The sequence below is a fragment of the Mesocricetus auratus genome, unplaced genomic scaffold, assembly GCF_017639785.1.
Source record: "Mesocricetus auratus isolate SY011 unplaced genomic scaffold, BCM_Maur_2.0 Super-Scaffold_100007, whole genome shotgun sequence".
NCBI classification, from domain to species: Eukaryota; Metazoa; Chordata; class Mammalia; order Rodentia; family Cricetidae; genus Mesocricetus; species Mesocricetus auratus.
Window position 1 is genome coordinate 83,213,956 of NW_024429191.1, and position 21,896 is coordinate 83,235,851.

The 21,896-nt window shown below is 37.6% G+C and overlaps 1 protein-coding gene across 11 annotated transcripts in view; it reads left to right on the top strand.

Annotated features, from left to right (window-relative positions):
- Tanc2 (tetratricopeptide repeat, ankyrin repeat and coiled-coil containing 2) overlaps positions 1-21,896 on the top strand; it is a 306,152-nt gene that overhangs the window by 200,117 nt on the left and 84,139 nt on the right. For all 11 annotated transcript variants that reach the window (XM_040749911.1, XM_040749916.1, XM_040749917.1 and 8 more), the window contains 2 exons: positions 10,997-11,278; positions 16,580-16,713. In XM_040749911.1, the coding sequence (XP_040605845.1) occupies positions 10,997-11,278; positions 16,580-16,713 (416 nt within the window). The remainder of the gene's footprint in view (positions 1-10,996; positions 11,279-16,579; positions 16,714-21,896) is intronic.

Genomic DNA, 21,896 nt, shown 5'->3' on the forward strand with positions numbered 1-21,896 from the left:
TTATTATGATAAACTAAGAAGAAATCCTAGATAAGTCCCAAGTGTTATCTTAGAAGACCAAACTTTACAAACCATGGAGGCCTATGGAAAAATGAGAATAGAGTAAGGAAGTTAGATAATCTTAGTGAAATTTCTTAAAGTTTGTAGTTCCTGTTAAATATCCAAGTAGATGATTTGTTTTTCCCCCAAATAGTGGATATTGAACCTAGAGCCTCCTGTGTTCAAGTCAAACCACCCAGCTCTAGCTGAAACCTTGAACCACTTTTTATTTTAATCGAGGGTCTCATTAAGTTGTCAGGCTAACATGAAACTCACTAGCCCAGGAAAACCTTGACATAGTAACCCTCCTATCGTAGCCTCCCAGAGTAGCCACAACTACAGGCCTACACCACCAGGCACAGCCTCATTGATAATGGTGATGAATTGTTGGAAATGTTGCACAGGAGTTTAGGGTTCAGGTCTAGAATAGAAATAGAAGCCGGAGCCTCATCTCTTTAAAAAGCTGTGACACACTTTATTGTGTGCGCTTGAGCTGGGTTAGAGGGACAGTAATATATAAACCAAGGATTCTAGTATTTTAGGGGTGACCATAAAGGAAGACCCTATCAAGAATTAGGGGATTGGTTTAACAGACTGAAAATAAATCACTTACTTAACAGAAAGATATCAGTGACATTAACCAGAATAATTCCAGCACAGTAACATGGGTTGAAGCCAGGCTCTGAGTTATTACTGTGAAAAAAGTTTGCTATTAGGTTTGTTTGAAAAGATTGAGCCAGGCAGTGGTGGCGCACACCTTTAATCCCAGCACTTGGAAGGCAGAGGCAGGCAGAGCTCTGTAAATTCAAGGCCAGCCTGGTCTACAGAGTCAGTTCCAAGACAGTCAAGGCTTACACAGAGAAACCCTATCAAAAAAAAATTAAAAAAAAAAGAAAAGAAAAACTTGGGTGGCTAAGAAGGGAGATAAAGCAGAAAACTGAAAGGGGAAAGTCCTGAAAAGAGACAGTATGTTCTCAGTATCGTCTTCGTTTACTTAAATAGGTGTCTGTGGGAGAGATGGTTAAAGGGTTTCACTAAATGTCCGTTTGGGTTGATGATGTGGGAAGTGATAACAGTTCTACACTGCCCTAAACAATTGTACTTATTCTTCATAGTTGTGCTGTTTACCTTACTTGAAGATGAGAAAACTAACAAATTGCTATTGTAAGTGACTAGCCCAAGGTCACACAGCAAGTAGAAGAGACAAATCTAAACTAAGGCACCTTAGTACTGAGTCCATCATTTTTTCCAATCTGCCATGTTTTCCTGCTCATCCAAAAGGTGTTTCTGCTTTATCTATATTTTAACAGATTTAATCTAGCATAAACATTTTAAGATCATTGTCTTTACATCATTTTTATAGAATCTGATTCAAATTGTTTCCCATCTTCAAAATTTCATTTCCTGAGATAGGAGTATCTGCCTCCATTAGAGGACCCAGAAGAAACAAGACTTGACTCTTTTTGTCAATTAATCAGTCCTCATGGAAACTCAGTAAACAAGTGATCCCCTACCTTGGTTAAATATTTTTCTCTGTGTGTCTTTTTTTTTTTCCTTTTTAGCTTTATTCTATGGACTTTATGTATGTGTGTGTGCACACAAATATAAGAGGATAACCTGCTATAGTCATTTCTCTGCTTCCACCATGAGGGTTCTAGAGATCAAACTCAGATCATCAGGCTTGGTGGCAAGTTGTCTTTACCTGCTGAGCAATCTCTCTCCAGCCCTAAATATTTCTTAATAAATAAACCAGAGCCAGTGTGCCATGGAACATGCACACCCACAATCTCACACACACAAATGCACACTCACATAATAATAATAAAGTTTTAAAAACCTTTTTTAAAAAGACTAACTAAACTGGTGTAAGCACACTCACACCTATAATCCCAGCATCAGGGAGGCTGGTGAAGGAGGATTATAAATTCCATGCCAGGCCTGAGCTACATAGAAAAACCCTGTCTAAATAAATGTCTTTATGGTGGTGTATGTGTGTTTGTTGTACTTGTTAGTGATATCAGATTTTGTCTGACGCAGATGTGTTCTCTCTCTTGTTTTGTGTAGAGAATTGTATGCACGACATGAACCCTAGGAATGAGCCTGAAATGATCTTTTGCTCTGAGGAACAGAGGTGCTTCCGGGCTAGGCTTTGTATCCGTTATAGAAGAATGCAAGCTAGTACAGCTGCGCTTCTGTTTGTGCCAGACCCTGTCTGTTACGTAGTCTTTCTTCTGCGGTCCTGTAACTGACTTTGTTTTAAATGACTCATGGTGTTTCCATGAACAAGTGTGCTTTAGTCAAAAGCCATTTAGACAAGAGCCTCCTATCCCTTCTACCTCCCCTCCTCTAGAGCTGTTTCTATTTACATTTGGATGAGTACAGGTCCATTAACTTTAGTACATCTTGAGTGGATTTAGTTTTCTTTCTTTTTTAAAATCTACCTTTGCCTTTTTTAAAAGTTCTTTATATAAGACTAAATATAGCCGGGCGGTGGTGGCGCACGCCTTTAATCCCAGCACTCAGGAGGCAGAGGCAGGCGGATCTCTGTGAGTTCGAGGCTGGGCTGGACTGATAGCCTCCGAAACACTACAGAGAAACCCTGTCTCATAAAAAACAAAAACAAAAAAACAAAAACAAAAAAAAAACAAAAAAAGACTAAATATATAATTACAATTAGTAATGAGCTCATAAGAGAACATTCCTAGAAATAATTCATTTGTTGCCACAAGCATAATATACATTGAAAAGATGCACACACTGAGTCTGAAATGGTTTGGGGAGGGTTACATTTATTGATTAATTTTGTGTGTATGTGTGTGTGCATGTGGTCTTGTGCATGCATCATAGCATGTGCTCATGGAATTCAGTACAACTTGTGGGAGTCACTTCTCTCCTTCTACCATGTGGTACTAGGGATTGGACTCTGATCAGGCTTGGTGGCAAGCACCTTCATCCATGGAGCTATCTCACAAGCCCAGGAGAGTGGTTCTCTTACCCCTTGAAAAAGTTTCTTTCCAACCTTATATTATTTGAATGCTTTTTTGGAATTTTTCTATCATTTTATTAGGAAATTTTGTCAGTTATATAGAGTTTTAAAAATTAGTAAGTGCTTATATACCCACCACCTTGATTTTATCATTTTTCATATATCTTTTCATCTACCCACATCATACTTAACCTGACTTTCTATGAGCATTTCATACTAATCACAGATAGTATAGTTTGCTGAAATATGTTTCAAAGGCTGGGGTGAGATGGTCTTCTACTTTCTTGCTGCCCTGGGAGTCCTATCTGGTGCCTGCAGTGAAAAAGTCACATGCTACTTTATTAATGAATAGTATGGATTAAGTCTTCTTTCTCCCTTAGTGCCATCATAGTTGCAATAGTGACTTCTCAGTGGGATATTTCAGTGGTTTCTGCCCCAGAAAAGCTGTTTGAAACGAGCTGATATCCAAAATAAAAAAACATTCAGTTACAAATATTCGCTACTTCCTACCTAACAGTCCTGTCCTAAATTTATGATTGAGTACGTTAAAAATATGGCTTTCTTTTAATGTCAGTCTGACAAAAGTCTTAGGTACTGAGGTACAGAAACTGTTTCTTGACTGTTCTTAGTGCCTACAGTTGTTTTACCATATGGTACTGGTCTAATTTTGTCTGTGTTCTTCTCTTGAGACTTTTGTGAATAGATTACATTTTTAGAAAAATTTTAAAATAACTTTTTAAAATGTCAGAGCTTTCTCAGTAGGATAAAATGTAATGCAGCATTATGTCAATTGGAGAATGTTGTCTTTGTCTTACTCTGTATCCAATATTTGACCTGAACTCTCTGTACAACCTAAGCTGACCTCAAACTTGAAGTGATCTTCCTGCCTTTGCCTCCAAATGATGAGGTTACAGGCATGGGCCATCATGCCCAGTGCCAGAAGCTGTTAATAGAATTATTCTCTAAAACAGGAGCTTTTACATTGAGTTACTACTTACGCCATATTATAAATTATCTCTAACCGTATTCATAAAAGCCTCCTTTGAAACCAAATCTCAAATGATCTTAGACCTGAAGAGATGTTTGTTTAGAAAGCAGCTCAGTCTCTCAGTAACTGTTTTCACTGGAAATGCAGTCTCTGGCCAGACATGTCTCCTTCCTACCCAGCAGGAGGACTGGGGGTTAACAGGCATGCATAGTCACACCAAGGATATAAACTCATGTCTTCATGCACTTTTCCCACAGATCCATATCCCCAACCCCAAACAGAATTTTTAAAGGCAAGTACAAGACAAGTTAGGAAGTAGCAAGAAACCTAATTAATCCCCATGTAAGGCTCACATCCTGTAGAATAGATGCAATATAATAGAAAAGGCCTGGATCTTGTTATCAGAATTATGTTTGTATTCAAATTTTGAAATCAGTTATGCGAACTTAGGTCTCTAGCCTAAAGAGACAGACACATCTATAAAAATATTACAGGATTTTTTAAAAGTCCATGATTTCTCTTCTCATCAGGCCTGAGCAAAGGTTTCCACTCCTGTCTTTTTACCTCCATAAGGCATATAGCAATGTATATGCTATATGCCTTATGCTAACTCTGATCATGCTAACTGATCAGAGTGTTTTCTCTGAGACAAACCTGAGCAAGGGTCGAACTCCCATCCTTTTTACCTCCCTAAGGCATATAGCGATGGATCATGCTGACTGATCTCTGTGTTTTCTCCTTCCTCTCTAGAGTTCTGAGACAGCCAGCTCACATTTTCTCTTTCCCTCTTCCTGCCCTATTCCTCCATCCCTCCCTCCCTCTCTCTATCATCCAGGAAGGGTACTCAAATACCCAAAAACCCCTCTGAGTTGTTAGCCACTGATGCAAGTGACATCACAGACAAGGATGAAGGGGAGAACTCCAAGAATCAGTCCATCCATTGTAGGAGCCATAAGTTGTCAAAACTGACAGTTCAACTTTTCACCTCCCTAGAATTTAAGCAAAACTTAACTAGGAGAGTGATGAATAAAAAATGATGTTGAATTTCAACATTTGATGGAATCTCTAAGACTACCAATTGACTACCAGGATAATAGAACATAGACTGTGGGGACCAGATTACAAGGCATACTCTTTGCCAAACTGATTGAGAGAGCAAGGCACAGTGACATGCTCTTAGAGTCCCTGTTATTTGGGAGACTGAAGCAGGAAACATGCATGGACCCAAGAGTTTGAGACCAATCTAGGCAGTGTATTGAGACCTTGTCTCAAAATAATGACCCAGTGACTTTGGAAAAGTCACAAATGAAAGCATCAAAACAAGGAACAACACAAATATTCAAAGGAAGATTTCAAAATCTACTTAGTTACCAAATAATAGTACTCAAAATGAAGTTCTCAAAAACAATTACAAGATAGAAAAAAACTTTACATATTTCTATTTATCAGAAAAAGTAAAGTGACAGAAATTACTCTGAAGTATCTGAGACATTAGACTTAGTCAGGCAAAGACTTTAGATCAGCTGAATTAAATATGTGCTATGAGCTAAAGGAAGCAATGGATTTAAACTAAAATCAGAGAGCTAGGGATGTAGCTCAGTTAATAGTGTTTGCCTAGATGCATAAAAGCCAGTAATCCCCAGCACTGTTTAACCAGACATGAGACTGAGGCAGGAGGATTGTGGTCTATATAGTGAGAGAGTATCTCCAAAAAAGGGGAGGGAGGGGGTTGGGTTACATGACATTACTGAGAATCTGATGAGGATTTTAAGATTTAATATAGCAGAAAAGGGCCATTGGAGACTTTAGAAGGAATATCGTATTATAAATTGGTCTCATAGAATATTCAGTATGAGATGCCTTAGGCAGTAAGTGAAATTAGGGAAGCCATATCCAAAACTGAAGAATTAACAGGGAAAAACCTGAGGGAGGGAAGTGGGAACACTTAGAAGTCAGCAGAGGTGACTGGGATAAGACATCTTTCAAAGGAAAAATATTCAAGACTTAGGAGACAGGCTGAGATTGCCAGGGCAAGTGTGATTCTTAAATAGCAGGAACTTTCATTTTAATTACATTCTGGAGACATGTGTGGGCTCCAGTACAGTGACAAAATCCTTCTAATAAAATGCCCTGCAGCAGGCCTTTTTCATTGTTCTTTCATTCAGAAAGCATTTCTTGATGCTTTTCTGTGTACCTCAGATTCTGAATATGCTGTTGATAATAGTAATGACTTCTGCCTCCATGGAGCTTACACCATAATTAAGGAAATGAGAATAAATAAGGAAACAACAAACAAAAAATGATTGCATTAGATTACAATATGACAAAAGGAAATAAAAAACAGTATTTTGATAATTCACTAATAGAGACAAGTCTGTTATCTCTGATGGAAAACAAGTCTTTGCATAAAGAAAATGATCAAAGTAACCCTCTGTGACAAAGCAATGTTTAAGGTAAAATCTAAAGAATGAAAAACTTACCAGGTGAACAGCCAAAGAAGGAACTTGTGAAGTAGTCAGAACAGCAGATGGGCACTGCAAGACCAGAAGGAAGGGTCCTGATCATCTAGAGTCTTACAGACAATGAAGGCATGTATAGAGAAAGCCACTGGAGACTCCTGTGTAAGGAGCTACATGGTCCTTTTTGTCATCAGACAGGTCCAGTGCCAGCACTGGTCATTCTAGTCTCAGTCAGAGCCACAAACGTCAAGTGAGAAAGGTGCCCTTTTACCACCTCTGCTTTATTAATGCAAATTGTGTGAAGTCCTTTTCAGCCTCTTGCCTTTTCCAGTGTGGGCAAGCGCTTACGGCAACTCATATGAGCATCTCTGTCCTTAATATGATATTAATAATAATCCAACTTAGACATTCAGACCTAATCCTACACATATGTCTCTTCCCAGTGGCCTGTATAACATTAAGAAAGCAAGTGTATGATTTACTAGATATTGATGCCTTTTAGAATTCAAACTTAGTGCACTACTTGGATAGGTATAAAACTGCCACATAATCACTACAAAATGTAGTACAGTTCTTTGATTGTTCTATAGAGATGAATTCAATAAATGATTTTCTTTACTTCAGTTAAAATTTAAATTTGAACATACTCCAATGTTTAACTCAAGTTTTAATTCTTTCTCCCTACATGTTGAGACTTTATCTTCAAGAAAAAGGACTTTAAAGTAAGAAAACTGTTTCTACACAGTGGTAAAATCTCATTTTGGATGAAGATTCTTTTCACTTCCATAAGCCCTTAGACTTGAAACTAGAAAAATCTCTAGATTTATTTTCCCTTTACAATTATATCCCTTCCATTCTTAGCATCTTCCAGGACTTCCGCAGTGAGAAGTCTTCAAAATGTCTTTGCCTTTCTTCAATGATGTTTTCCTTGTGTTAGATCCATCACAGGGAGCCATTGCCCATGAAGGAGATGTAAATTATCTGACATCCAGACCTTCTTGGCAGAAAGAACCGATTTTATATTTCAGTCATTCTCTAATACAGCTGGAATTTCCCTTATCCAAAATGCACAGACCCAGATCAAATTTTGGTCATTTCAGATTTCGAATTTCTGATTAGAGATATACAATCTATAGCTAAAATGGCATGAAAATTATTGAGTAAATATGTATTTTTCATATGTATACATATTGATTACTGGAGAAAGTATAAACTTGCTTGTTAAATTCACTGATTGGCTATTTAATTTAGTTACATCATTCCATAAGAAGGATATCAGTAATTCTGATGAAATATTTCCTTCCTCTATTCTATGTGGAAAATGGAAGTTCATTTTTAGGCCTTTTAAAGTGTCTGTGTTTGTGGGAAGTGTGTACACATGTGTGTGGAAGTCAGAAGTCTATCACGTCTCCCTCAAGCACTGTCCACTTGGTTTGTTCTCTTTTAGGTGAGGTCTCTCACTGAACCTAGAGTGTGTCAGTGGATCTAAACTGCTAACCAGTTATCTTTGGGGCTTCACCTGCCTCCTTTCCCCAGCTCTGGGACTGTAGAAGTGTGCCACAACACCCAACTTTTACTGGGTGTTAGGGATCTAAACTCTGGTCCTCCTCTTGTGCAGCAGGCACCTTAGAAGCCCCATTCTCAAAGCCTTAGTTCTTCTTAATATAACTAAAACTCATATTGAAAAGTTTATTTTTAGAAACTTATATCAAAGGTGCCATTGACCATGTTTTGTTTGTGTATATTACCTTCCATTGTATATACTTTAAAGATTATAATAACATGTATTCTAATTTATATCATAAATATACACTTTTATAATTCTGCAAAATTTGTATTATTTAATGCTTTGATATCTATATAATCTGACAATATACAGGCTTCCAAGAATGCCAATATGTTTGTGATTTGAGTTAGTTCTTTAGAGTAAATTTCTTAAACAGAATCTGTCAAAGTGGTATTTACTAAACATTACTGTTTATTTGCCTACAAGCTGGACAATAATTCTATCAATAAAACTGAGATCACTCATTTTTCCAAAAAATTATTTTTGATATTATCATGTACTAAAACCATATTTTTTCTAATAGTGTATATTATTTGCTTTAGTTTTTTTTTTTTTTTTGGTTTTTGTTTGTTTTGTTTTGAGACAGGGATAGACTTGGCTGTCCTAGAACTCAATATGTAGACCAGGGTGTCCTTGAACTCACAAAGATCTCTCTGTTGCTACCTCTCACATGCTGGAATTAAAGACATGGGTCACTACCATGCCCCACTTCAAAGATAAAAATTTTTAAATGTTTGCTTTCTACATTGTCCTGGGAATTATTTGGTTTTTTTTTAAGGTTTATTTTATGTTTATGTCTGTGTGTGTGTGTGTGTGTGTGTGTGTGTGTGTGTGTGTGTGTGTGTGTAATACTTGAGTGCAGGTGCCCATGAGGCCAGAAAAGGGACTCAGATTTTCTGGAACTGGAGTTATAGGTAGTTGTGAGCTGCCATGTGCTGAGAACTGAACCCAGGCTCTTAATTGGTAAGCCATTTCCCCAGCTGTTAGCTGGTGTTTCTAGATAACACTGAAATATAAGCATGACTTTCAAATACGTATAATCTGCTAAAACAAATCCTTTACCTCTGTTTTATGAGGATATAATGTGATTTATGTTAATAACAAAATAGACCCTAGGGGCTGGAGATACTTGCTGCCTTTGCAGAGAATGTAGGTTCAGTTCCCATCTCTCACGTCAGGAAGCTCACAACTGCATTTAACTACATCCCCGGGGGATCTAACACCTTCTGACCTCCAAGGGTACCTCTACCCATGTGGTACATGGATTCATGCAGGCACATAGACACAAACACACACATACATAATTTGTTTTTATTCTTAAAAAAATAAATCTGTTCTAGTGAAAAGTTTGAATGAAATTTTCTGGATAACAGTCATAACTGAATAAATGAAATGAACAAAAATACCTATAATAAACTTCAAATTAGTTATAGAATTATTTTTAGAGCTTTTTTGTTTGTTTTGTTTTGTTTTTTGGTTAGGGTTTCTTGTTTTTGTTTTTTATTATTATTGTAATTTTTATTTAACTTTTTACATGTTACTCTCAGTTCCCTCTCCGTCCCCTCCTCCCCCGGTCCCTCCAATCATCCCAACCCCCGCCCTGCCCCACTTGTTTACTTATTTTTGGAGAGTTTCTCTGTGTCATCCTTGCTCTCCTGGAACTCACTCTGTAGACCAGGCTGGTCTTGAACTCAGAAATCCACCTACCTCTGCCTTCCGAGTTCTGGAATTAAAGGCCACCACTGCCTGCCATGCTTGGTTTGATTTGGTTTTTTGTTACTCTGTATAGCTCTGGATAGTTTTTTATCTGAAAAAATAACTATGGTAGACTTTATTATCACATAGTATATAAGAACTAAATGAGTGTATTATGAGCACAGAAACTGACTTACATAGAACAAGTAACATAAAGTAAATATACCAAATTAGTGACTGTTTAAACTGTCTGAAGAATAATTTATTAAATTTAGAGAGAGAAAATGATTGTCTGTATATCATATTTCAAAATAAGAACATAATTAAAAACATGACACAAATCTTTTGCCTTTTAAAAGACAAAAATCTCAATACATCTTCTGTAATAAGTATGTATGACAGGCATAACAGGATTGATGTGGTAAATGTTCAATTAAAAATGAAATGTCATGAACTAAGGAGCTTACTGTTCTCACTGTCTTTTCATTTATTTTTCATCATTTTCTAAGCAAACCAGGCCAGAGAGATGGCTTCCTGGTTAAGAGCACTGGCTGCTCTTCCAGAGGTCCCAGCAACCACATGGTGGCTCACTACCTACCATCTGTAATGAGATCTGATGCCCTCTTCTGACCTGCAGGGATACATGCAGACAGAACACTGTATACATAATAAATAAATAAATCTTTAAAAAGGAAAAAAAACTAAGCAACCCTGTTTATTTTTGCATTGCTTTTCAACAGAACTGATTTTCAAATTACATACCAGTTCAACCATATTGGTTAATAAATATTAAAATACTTACTGAGTGATTAGTAAAGAGCTATCAGGTTGCCCAGGTCTCTCCTGAGGAGCTCCACCTCTGCCTTTCCCTACTCCAGCACTAAAAGGTTATCTCCCCAAGTCCAGGAGCACTCTGGGATCCTTTCCCTACTTGGAGCGGGAGTGGGGGGGTTGGGGGCAAGGGGTGGTGGGAAATGACACCTTACTATTTAACAAATTTTTTAAGCTGCCTGATTTTATTACTGTTGTGAATGAGTCATTTGTGTTTTACCTTTTGTGTGTGTGTGTGTGTTCTGCCCTCTGGAGAATCTAATAGCTCTAGCATACCTGCATTGTTTATTTGTAGAAACAGGTTTCAGAGTTTTGTTATTTCCTGAAAAGCCCTAATACTATCAAATACTGTAGCTCTAATAGTCTTCAACTGCCCCCCCCAGTGATGACAGTTTAAACTAAGTTCTGTTGTCTCTTATTGTTCCTTCCAGTTCGCTTTGCACCTTATAGACCTCCAGATATCTCCCTGAAGCCCCTACTCTTTGAAGTGCCCAGCATCACTACAGAGTCAGTGTTCGTTGGCCGAGATTGGGTATTCCATGAGATTGATGTTCAGCTTCAGAGTTCAAATGCCAATGTGAACCAAGGAGTAGTGATTGTGGGGAACATTGGGTTTGGCAAAACTGCCATCATCTCCAGACTGGTGGCCCTCAGCTGCCATGGTACACGGATGAGACAGATCGCCTCTGATAGCCCACACGCCTCCCCCAAACGTACGTATTACTTCTTTTAAAAAAAATAGAAAAAGAAAAACTCCCTGTTTGTGTCCCTAAATTATTTTCTGACATTTTTGTATTAGATCACATATCCTTTTATTTCTAATTTGTGAAACTTGAACCATGTGAAGACCACTAATTCAAAGTCCAGAGAAAGATCATAATACTCTGTATATATCTAGCCCACACATCCAACAGTCACCAAGGTGTAATAGGAAGAATCTTTTTGTGAAATAAATGTATGGTGCTTACCTGTTGGTCTGTCTTTTAGATAATGACTCCAGCAAATTTCCTGTAGAGTCACTTGTCTCTATCACTGTCAGAGGCTACTCAACCTATGCCTGCTTCTTGTTAAGTGACAGCACCATCTGTTTGTGGCCTTCCTTTCTTTGCAACTGATACTGGCACCACTTAAACTTGAGCTCCGCTGTGTGCTTGACAGGTTTTCCCTGCTTCCCTGTGGAAGGTTGCAGAGTTCTCATGCATAGTCAGGCTCCTTTCATCACAGGCTTAAAAGCCACCACTGGGATCTTGATTACTTGTTTGTAAAATACTCATATAGTAAGTACCATGTAGTCTTCAAGTATTTACAAATATTAATTCATTCCATCGTTTATCAACTCAGTAAGATAGTTCCTATTGTCTTCATTTCACAGCTAAGTGATCTGAGGCTCCAAGTCTTTTTCAGCCAATATATAGTGACACAAAGCAGCCTGTTTTCAAAAGCCATTCTCTTCTCCCTTTCTTTTCTTATGGTAAAACTCATTTGGGGAAAGAAAGTATATAGATGTGTGTAAGAATTCTTCCTGTATAAACCAATCTGCCTCTCCTTGATTGTTTTACAACAGAAAAAAGAAGAGTTTGCTCTACTGGTCCAAGTGAATAATACAGCACACCCACACACTTCATATAACAAACACTGGAAATGGTTTGTGTGAAACTATAGTGGTAATAGTCACAGGGACTAGAAACGTAACAGGAACTCACTGAATACCCTCCAAACAGTTTAACTTTTTAAATTACTTAGCAGGTCCTGTATCAAAGAGATGATTGTCTCTGGTCCACCTAAGAATACCTAACATGTAAAAGGACCTAGTGTCTAAACAGGAAACTTCCTGAGTAAGATTATATGGTAAATTCTTATCTTAAATACTTTGCTCATGTTCCTAAATGAACTACGCTAAGGGATAAGGATGTAGCTCAGTGACAGAGTAGCTACCCAGCATGCCTAAAATGGCACCCAGTCCTTTATACAGCAAATAACAGTGGTAATGAAGAAGAGGGGTTTTAAAAATAGCATCTATGTATCCCTAGTACACGAGTGGACTTTGGGAGCCCACTCCACAAGAGGGATGCTCTCTCAGCCTAGACACATGGGTGAGGGCATAGGCCTTGCTCCAAATGATATGACAGACTTTGAAGATTCCCCATAGAAGGCCTCACCCTCCCTGGGGAGCAGAAAGGAGATGGGATAGGAGGTTGGTGGGGGAACAGGGGAGTAGGGGAGGGAGTGGAAACGGGGATTGACGTGTAAAACAAGTTTGTTTCTAATTTAAATTTTAAAAATCTGAGAAAAAATAGCTTCTATGCTGAAATGTTGAGTCAAAGAACATGTCTTCATGGTTGGAAGTGAATTTCCACACTTACTGCAGTATTTCCTTTGAGTGCTTAAATGTCTGTCACATCATACGACTGCTTATCTGAGTAGTCCAGGAGTTAGGCTATTTGAGTGTGCCAGAAAGAAAACTGGATGGTTCCCACCTTCTCTGACTCCTCTGTATATCAGGGCGGCAGATAGCAGTGGCAGGATCATGCCTAACAGAAGATAAATCCCAAAGCCAACGATAGCTGTTTTGTCTAAAAGCAAAGTATCCGGGGTCCACACATAAGCCTGAGAGAACAAGAGTAAATAGCAAACAGTCTTTATGTTCTCCAAAGCAGATTTTCCAAAGGTAGTTATTGTTATTCTCTAATAACTGTTGCCCTTTATCTCTTGGGAATCTCCAAAAACAAGGAAACACTCCCCATTTATAAGGCCATCTCCACTGTTGGTACTGTAGATCTATTACTTTAGTTACCTTTCAAAACTTGAAGAAAGAGCAGGAAGGGGGAGTTTTGGGGTAAAGGGGAGAACTTTGGTTGAAACATAAAATGAAATTAAAATAAATAAATAAATATTTTTAAAAAGAAAAAGGAGTAAAAAAAATAAGGAGATGTCACTCTCTCTGTTGGAGCTACACAGAACCCACATTGCTTTATGAAAAATATTTGTTCTTGTAATCTGTTGGTGATTAGACTACATTCTGTCTCTACCATCCTTAAAGAACCTTTGTTTCTTAAAGACAAGTCAAGGATACTAGACTGATTGGATGCAAACTACTTTTATTTTTTATTTTATTTTACTTTGTAACTTTAAAAAGTAAGATTTGAACCAGGGTCCTCTGGAAGAACAGTCAGTGCTCTTAACCACTGAGCCATCTGTGAGTTCCAGGACAGTCTCCAAAACAATACAGAGAAACCCTGTCTTGAAAAAAAAATAAGATTTGTACATTTTATGTGTGTTTTGCCTACATGTATGTGTGTGTACCACATGTGTTCTTTGTACCTGCAAAGGTCAGACAAGGACATCACATACCCTGTAAATGGAGTTACAGATGGTTGTGAACTGTCGTGTGGGTACTAGGAATTGGTCCTGGCTCCTGAGCCCTTTGCAAGAGCAACAAGAGCTCTTCACCACCTACCCATCTCTCCAGCCTATAGGCTATTCTTCAGCATAAATCTGTTACTATATGAGCTTGACAATATAAAAATATTACCTGAAGCAGAAGTTCTTTGGTTAGGGAATAAGAATAATGTCAGAGATTTGGCCTGATTTTCTACTGTTTAACATACATTACACTTGTGTAGGCTTATTTGGAATCCCACTAGCTTTCTGAACCCCCGGGCAATGATGCCGTGATACAGTTGTAGTAATAATAGAAAACTGGAAAGTTACAGAACCTTTGACTTATCTCTGTGTGTCATCTGTTGTTCTTTGTTCAGCCTCCTCCACACTGAGCCATACTGCTGCAAAAGATGTGAGCAGTTTAGCCTGCAGTATTTCACTACATAGCTCTCCTTCCCCCACACTCAGCTCCGCAGCCTGCCCCCTCCTTGTCATTTCCCTTAGAAGGTACAGGAAAAACTGTCAAGGCAGACACTAGCCTGTCATCCTGCTTTCCACCTACTTCCACAGAGATGACTCCCCCATCATTCTCTGCCTTCATCACCCGCTAGCACACGCAAAGAACAAAAACATTTTGTGAAAATGAACTGTTGTGTAATTCAGACATTATTGCGTCCACTACAGGCTTGCTCAGTATAGAAGGTAGGGAAGTTCTGCCTGATGAATGACTGTATTCCTATCACTGGGGTTCCCAATGTAGTTACCTGGATTTGACATTTGTCAGCAGCTGCCAAACCTCCAAACAGCTGCTCAGTTAAGTAATTCCCTACTCTGCCCATTTCAGAAATCTATTTTGCTAGTTTGCTGAGTGCACTGACTTGTGCTTATCTGTTAACTTCGTTTTCTACCGTTCTCTGTATGCCAAACAGAAAGTAAGCCACTCAGACAAAAAGGAGACTCACCTGAGGACAGAGTATTTAGACAATAATTACTCTAAAATCAAATTTCAAACAAGGGTCCATAGAGCCATGGACAAGAGTAAACCAGCAAATGTAATACAGTCACTAAACTTAAATGCAAAGTGTCACACATTTTTTCAGACCTGCCTCACTGCCATCTCTTAGGCCCTTACCCCTGCAGTTATTGCAGGGTGATCAAGAGATCTATTCCACCACAGTAGAGTAGGAGAAATCTAAATTTGCTTTTACTGGTGCAAAGTTAAATGTTACTACTTTCTAGTCCTTCGTATAGCTGTTGGCTACCCAATAACTTCAAATAGTTTGGTTTTTTTTTTTTTTGGTTCCTGTTTAAAAAAAAATTTACCTCTTTGGTTCTTTCATTTCTAATAGAAAATACATTTACATTTTCCTTTTTTCATTTTCTAATACTTTATTGCTTACACCACTTGAAGCTTAATTTCCATGTAGTTTTCAGTGGCAGTATAGCAAATTACCATGATTTTTTTGTTTGGTTGTTTGTTTGTTTTTTGTTTTTTTGTTTTGTTTTGTTTTGTTTTTGGTTTTTACAAGACAGGGTTTCTCTGTATTGTTTTGGAGGCTGTCGGTCCAGCCCGACCTCGAACTCACAGAGATCCGCCTGCCTCTGCCTCCCAAGTGCTGGGATTAAAGGCTTGCACCACCACCGCCCGGCCATTACCATGTTTTAAACAACCATTGTATATTATATTCCAGTTGTGCGATTTAGAAGTCTAGTTTCTTTGCTTAATCCAAAGATATGTCTTACCACTAGCAGGAATCAGTGAAAAGCTTTAAAGTTTCTTCTCCTTTTTAATCTTATTTTACCCACTTAAAATGCTCAATTCCTAGATGGGTGTGGTATACACATGTAATCCCAGCACTCAGGAGGAGAGCAGGAAGATTAAGGAAGAGGTTGAGACCAATCTGAGCAGCAAAGTAAGGATCAGCCTTGGATGGATGGATGGATGGATGGATGGATGGATGGATGGATGGATGGATGGATGGATGGATGGATGGATGGATGATAAAGATAGACAGGAAGGAAGGGAGAGGAGAAAGACAGAGAGAGAGCATGGTGTATCATACCTGTAATCCCAGGACACAGGGAGCTGAAGCAGGACAATTGCTGTTAAGTGTGTGAGCCTATACTGTATACATAATGAAATCTGCCTACATAATAATAATCAAAATAAAATGAAATTCTCAGTTCTGCATTTTTAATATATCCAAGGGTTGTATCACAGTCACCACAGCACATTTTAGAACATTTGATCCCCCTAAAAGAAACTTGTATCCCTCAACAGTAAATCCTTACTTTTCTTCAGACTCCTTATCTCCTACCCCAGAAAGTCCCTACTTTACCTGTCAGTACAGATTTCCCCCATCTGAATGAACATGGAATTTATTATGCCTTTAGTCTAGAGCAGTGGTTCTCACCTGTGGGGTCATACCCTTCTTACCAGATATCCTGCATATCAGGTATTTACATTGTTTCATAATAGTAACAAAATTGCAACTATGAAGTAGCAACAAAATAATTTTATGGTTAGAGGTCACCGTAAACTGTATTAAAGAGTCACAGCATTAGGAAGGTTGAGAACCACCTGTCTAGAGTTTTATGAACCTCTGATAAAACATCTCATCTTTTTAATTCAGATGTAGATGCCAACAGAGAGCTACCACTCACCCAGCCACCTTCAGCCCATTCATCTATAACCAGTGGAAGCTGCCCAGGAACTCCGGAAATGCGCAGACGACAAGAGGAGGCCATGCGAAGACTTGCCTCACAGGTACAATAGGAGTCCCAAGTTGGTGACCTACTAGTTCCATTTTAGCACTAAAGCAAAAATAGGGAGACTCTTGGCAAAAATGAAGAAAAGTATGTAAAGGTATCCATGAGAACATGAAGAAAAGTTTCTCTTTTTACTTTGTTTTTCTGTTCCTATTAAAAAAAAATACTAGGATGGGATGAGAACCTTCAAGACTTAGAAGCAAAGTCTTCTAGTGAGTGAGATAAATAGATAAAGGTATGGTTTAGCCAAAGTCACCATATAAATAAACAATAGTCATCAGCCTCAACCCCCAGAAACTACATCCCCAATCCTTTTTGGATGGAGTTCTTCAACATTATCTTTCAACCCTTTCATTTAAAAAAAAACTTTTTGGCTATCATAATTTTAATTTCAAATAGCTCTTTTTCTGCAGTTGTCCCTTTAAATTTTTATTTATCTAATGTTTCTCCTACCCTCCTCCATGGGATGGGGAGAGTGTGTTGGGGAGGAAGAGAGAGAGAGAGAGAGAGAGAGAGAGAGAGAGAGAGAGAGAGAGAGAGAGAGAGAGAGAGATCTCATGTGACCAAGTTTGCTTAAATATACAAAGGGCATTTAGATATCCATTTTTTATTGGAAATACCCAGAAATCGGTGTCCATGTGTTTTAAGATTTCTTTCTTAAATTGTTCACATCCTCTCACAAAGAATTCTCCAGTCCTTCACCTGGAGAATATATATACTGAATGCCAGCATTCCAGGGCTGGGTCAGAACATGGCTGTAGTTTCAGTAGTCACTATGCAAATTTTGCTGAAGGCCCTTGTTTTCAGTTCTGCACCCAGCCTCTACTTTGCTCTGCTTTTTTGGTATGCCTAAGTTTAGTCTCCCATTGTCACTAGTCAATAAACTTCTCTTCCCTAGATGCTGGGGAGGTGATCACCTGGTCTAGGATTCTCTTCCTTACCTTCATCCTCCAGAGTGCCTGGTACTTTTAATTCTTGGGCTTTTCTGAAGTTTTACAAATGGTCTGTAATATTACCAGTTTCAGATTTCCTCATAGAAATCCATTCTAAGTGAGGCATGGTGGCTCTTAATCTCAGCACTTAAAAGGCTGAGATAGGAGGGCTTCTAGGAATTTGAAGTAAGACTGAATGACAGTGGGTTCCAGAGTGGTACTCCGTGGGGTGCATGGGGTTCTAATCATTTCTATTAGTAAATGCACATTCAGACAGATTTCCAGAACAGCCCCAGATTTCTCTCATATCCATTGTCAACTCATTGTGACTTTAGGAGACATCTCTGCTTCCTTATAAATATGGTGTCCAGCCATTCTTAGAATAATTTAAATAAATACAGAAATAGATAAATGTTGAAGAGATCCCAGCATTATATCCAGTTATTTACTTTGAATGTGTGCTTGGAACCCTTGTTCAGTAATCTAGAACTGAGTCTGCATTCTCATGGTGGCAGAAGGACAAAACTCAAGTAAATACATAATACATCCAGATGGTGACAAGTGCTCAGAAAATAAAAGACGCCCTATCTCTCTGCTTTGTTAGCATCTTACTCCCTCTTTCACAAAGGAAAGAAATTCCAAGATACTTATTTTCCATATTTGAAAAGTATAATAAATAGGATATTAGTGACTCTTTATCATTTCTGAAGGAGTAATCACATTCTAAATTTCATGTTGTGTCTGTCACTTCAAACAAAATATAAATGAGTCTGTTTATATCTTGAGATGGAATGTTCTTAATTTTTTATTAAACATTGTACAGTAAGTTTCCCTTTAGACTTGATGTTTATGTTTACTAATCAAAAAAAGTTAAATATTAAGTTGAAAATCAGTGACTATTTACCTTTAGTTCAAAAATAAATTTTAGAATTCTAAAAGCAACATACAAATACATTTTGCATGTTTAAGTTTATGCTAAACATTGTATAAGAAATGGCTCCTAATTTAAAAAAGAGTATTATCCTAGTAATTGTGCCTGTAGAAGCTTGAGCTATGGGAGCACAGAGCAGAAGCCAGCAGTCTTGCTTCTCACCATAACAGACCAGTAAGTGATCATGTGACTTTTAAATGAGAGTCTCAAGTCAGTATTTAAAATATATATATATATATATATATATATATATATCAGGAACTCTTGATTTGAGAGTCCTTGGTGTCAATTCCTCTATATCAGTAATTACCACTGGTAGTTAATAGTGCTCTTGCTGCTTCTTATGCTAATTAGTGGGAGACACTAAAGAGTTGGCCAGAACTTAAGATGGTCTTATACACTGAAGAAACACTTTCCGCTTGAATTGTAACCGCTTTTGCTAGATCAGCACCTGTCAGACATGTCTCCAGTTAAACATTGCTATGTTCTGAGCATAGTCAGTGCAGAGGCACTGAGATTCATTCAGGGTCTTTCTTGTATGTATAAATTAGCCTAGAAAAAAAGTGAGCTTTCCAGTTTTTATGTTCATTACTATGATGTAGTCATATGTGTAGAATTTAATATAGGATGGGTTAATAGGACAGCAACACATTGGCTTCTGTTTAGTGGAATTGTAATAAGTGTGGAGACTCTAAACTATTTGGGAATTTGTTGTTTGCTTTTTTTAATGTCATGGTATCTTAACCTTATATGGTAGTCATTATTGTCTCCATTTTATACATGAGAAAACACTGGTTCTCGTGATTATGTTTCCAAAGCTGTGCTGTTAATAAATAACGTGCTAGGACTCAGAGCCTGTGTGTACCTCTATAAGAATATTAACACTACACTGTCTTCATTCTGTAAAAGATGGAACAGGTATTCATGAACCTGTGCCTTTAATCACTGATACTTTTCTACTGACAAGAATGATCTTTGCTGAGAATTCCTTTGGAAAATATATCAGTCATTGAATGTGCCTTCAAAATAAGAAAATTATGATAAAGTTTCACCTTTCAGGGATTTTGCTGAGTTATAATTTTCAAAAGAAAAACTTTCTATATGGCTAGCAGCTCTTACCATGTCAATGTTTAATCTTTAAGAAGATAATGCATATAAAATCAGTTAATTGGAGAAACCAACTACTTTTAAGATGTGTCATAAGGAAACAACAGCTGGGTTTTTTTTTCCCCAAAAAAGAATTTTTATGTAAGAAAGAACGCAATGTTATTTTTGCCATTCCTGTGCTATGTAAGAAAAATGTCAAGTGATTTTGGTTCTTGGAAGTGGTGTTGCTACTGTTAAAGCTGTAATCAAAAACAGCCATCATTTTGGCAGTCTGGTAACATTAAGCATGTTGAACCTAATATGGACATGTTAGACACAACACATAGGGAAGGGTGAGAGGAAGGAGGGAATATATGTAAAGCAATGACATGAAGTTTAATTAGTATTAGTGTAAATGTTCTTAAAAAGAACATTGAAGACAAATAAGATCCAAATCAAGCAGCAAGTAACCTATAAATAATGTTTTCATGTGTCTAGGGATTTGTCTTCTCAAATTAACACTGACCCAGATTTCTTCTACATTCTGAATACAAGTATGGGAAAAACAAACTTACTGTATATTTGTCAATGTCGGTGTTTGTTGTTTGTTTGTTTGTTTTTAATCTGCCTCTTTCACTAGAATAGGTTGGTGCTTAGATGTTAGCCACTATATCCCCAGCTCTTAACACAAGGGTTTAGCACATAAATTGGTGTTAAATGAATGAAGAAATTCCAAACTCTTTCCTATACTGAAACCAAATAGGCTTTCTCTTGTTGCACTTTAGTGAAATCCAAACTACCTTATTAAAAAGCTTCACATGAGCTGAAGGTGTGTTGGTATACTCTATATTCCTATCTCTCAGGAGGCTGAGATAGGAGGATCAGGAGTTCCAAGCCAGGAGTTCCAGGCCAGTCAGGACTGTGTAGAAAGACTCTTGTCATGACAGAGAGGAGGACTCACATGAAAGCTAGAGATGTAGGTAAATGGTAGAGTTCTTACTTTCAAGCACAGGGCCCTGGGTTCAGTCCCCAGCATTGAAAAGGTTAAAGGTTATTAAATATCTTCTCCAACTTTGCATGTGTATAATTTTAAGTAGTCATATATATGTATAGTTTATGCTTCAACTATACATAATTGTAACATACTATATTCAAAAGGACAGTTCTTCATTGCAGTGGGATTCAAAATAACAAATATAGAAGAAGGGAAAATCATCAAGCATCATAGTAATGATTGTTGCAGAAGAGATCCACTGGTAGATAGCAAAGGTAATGGGTGAGTATTTAGAGAGAAATAGGACTTACATAATTTCAAAAGACTCTTTTCTTAGGTATTTTTAACCACAAAAAGAAAGGTAGCAACTTTACACTCACAGAATCTTAACTTCAACCAAGCAAAGCGATCAGCCTCACCAATAACAAAACATACCAACATTGAGACCTATCACAAGACTCATCAGGGACACAATACTGTTTTTATGGTGTTTTTCCCAAGAAAAAGTCTCAGATCATCAGACATACCCAAACTGAGAGACATTTGACAAAATAACTAGTTAATATTTGAAAACATCAGAGTTGTAAAAAATGAGTAAGGTCTTTTACAGATAACTAAAGGTCTCTTACAGATGAAAGGAGACTAAAGAGAAATATGCTGCGTGGGGTCCCTGATGAATCTTGAATAAGAAAGGACCTAATGGAAACACTTAAACTTAAGTAATGTCTTTAGGTAAGATTATTAAGTGTTATTTAGATTTTTAGGTAAAATTATTATATGTTAATTTACTGGTTTTTATAATTATGATTATATAAAATACTAATAAGGGAGTCTGAATGAGGAATAAATGGAAGCTCTGTGTACTACTTTTGCAACATTTCTGTAAGACTAAAATAAATTCAAGTTAAAAAATAAAAGTCTCATTGCTTAAAAAAAAATAGAGGAGGAGGAAGAGAAGGTAGGACTCTAAACTGGAAAATTACTGAAACAGAGTCCAAGCCTGGGAACTGTTTTTAGCCTCCAGTCCCAAAGTGAAAATTAGAATCAGAGTTAGGAAACAAAAAGGAAGATAAAGTAGTTATTTACAGTGAGCCTTCATATCCCTAGAAATATTAAAGTAGCTGGTGTGGTAGTAGAGCATACATTTTATTTTTATGTGATAGGTATTTTGTCTGCATGTTTGTCTGTGTACCACATGGTATGCTGTTCCATACGCAGCCAGAAGAGGCCATCACAGA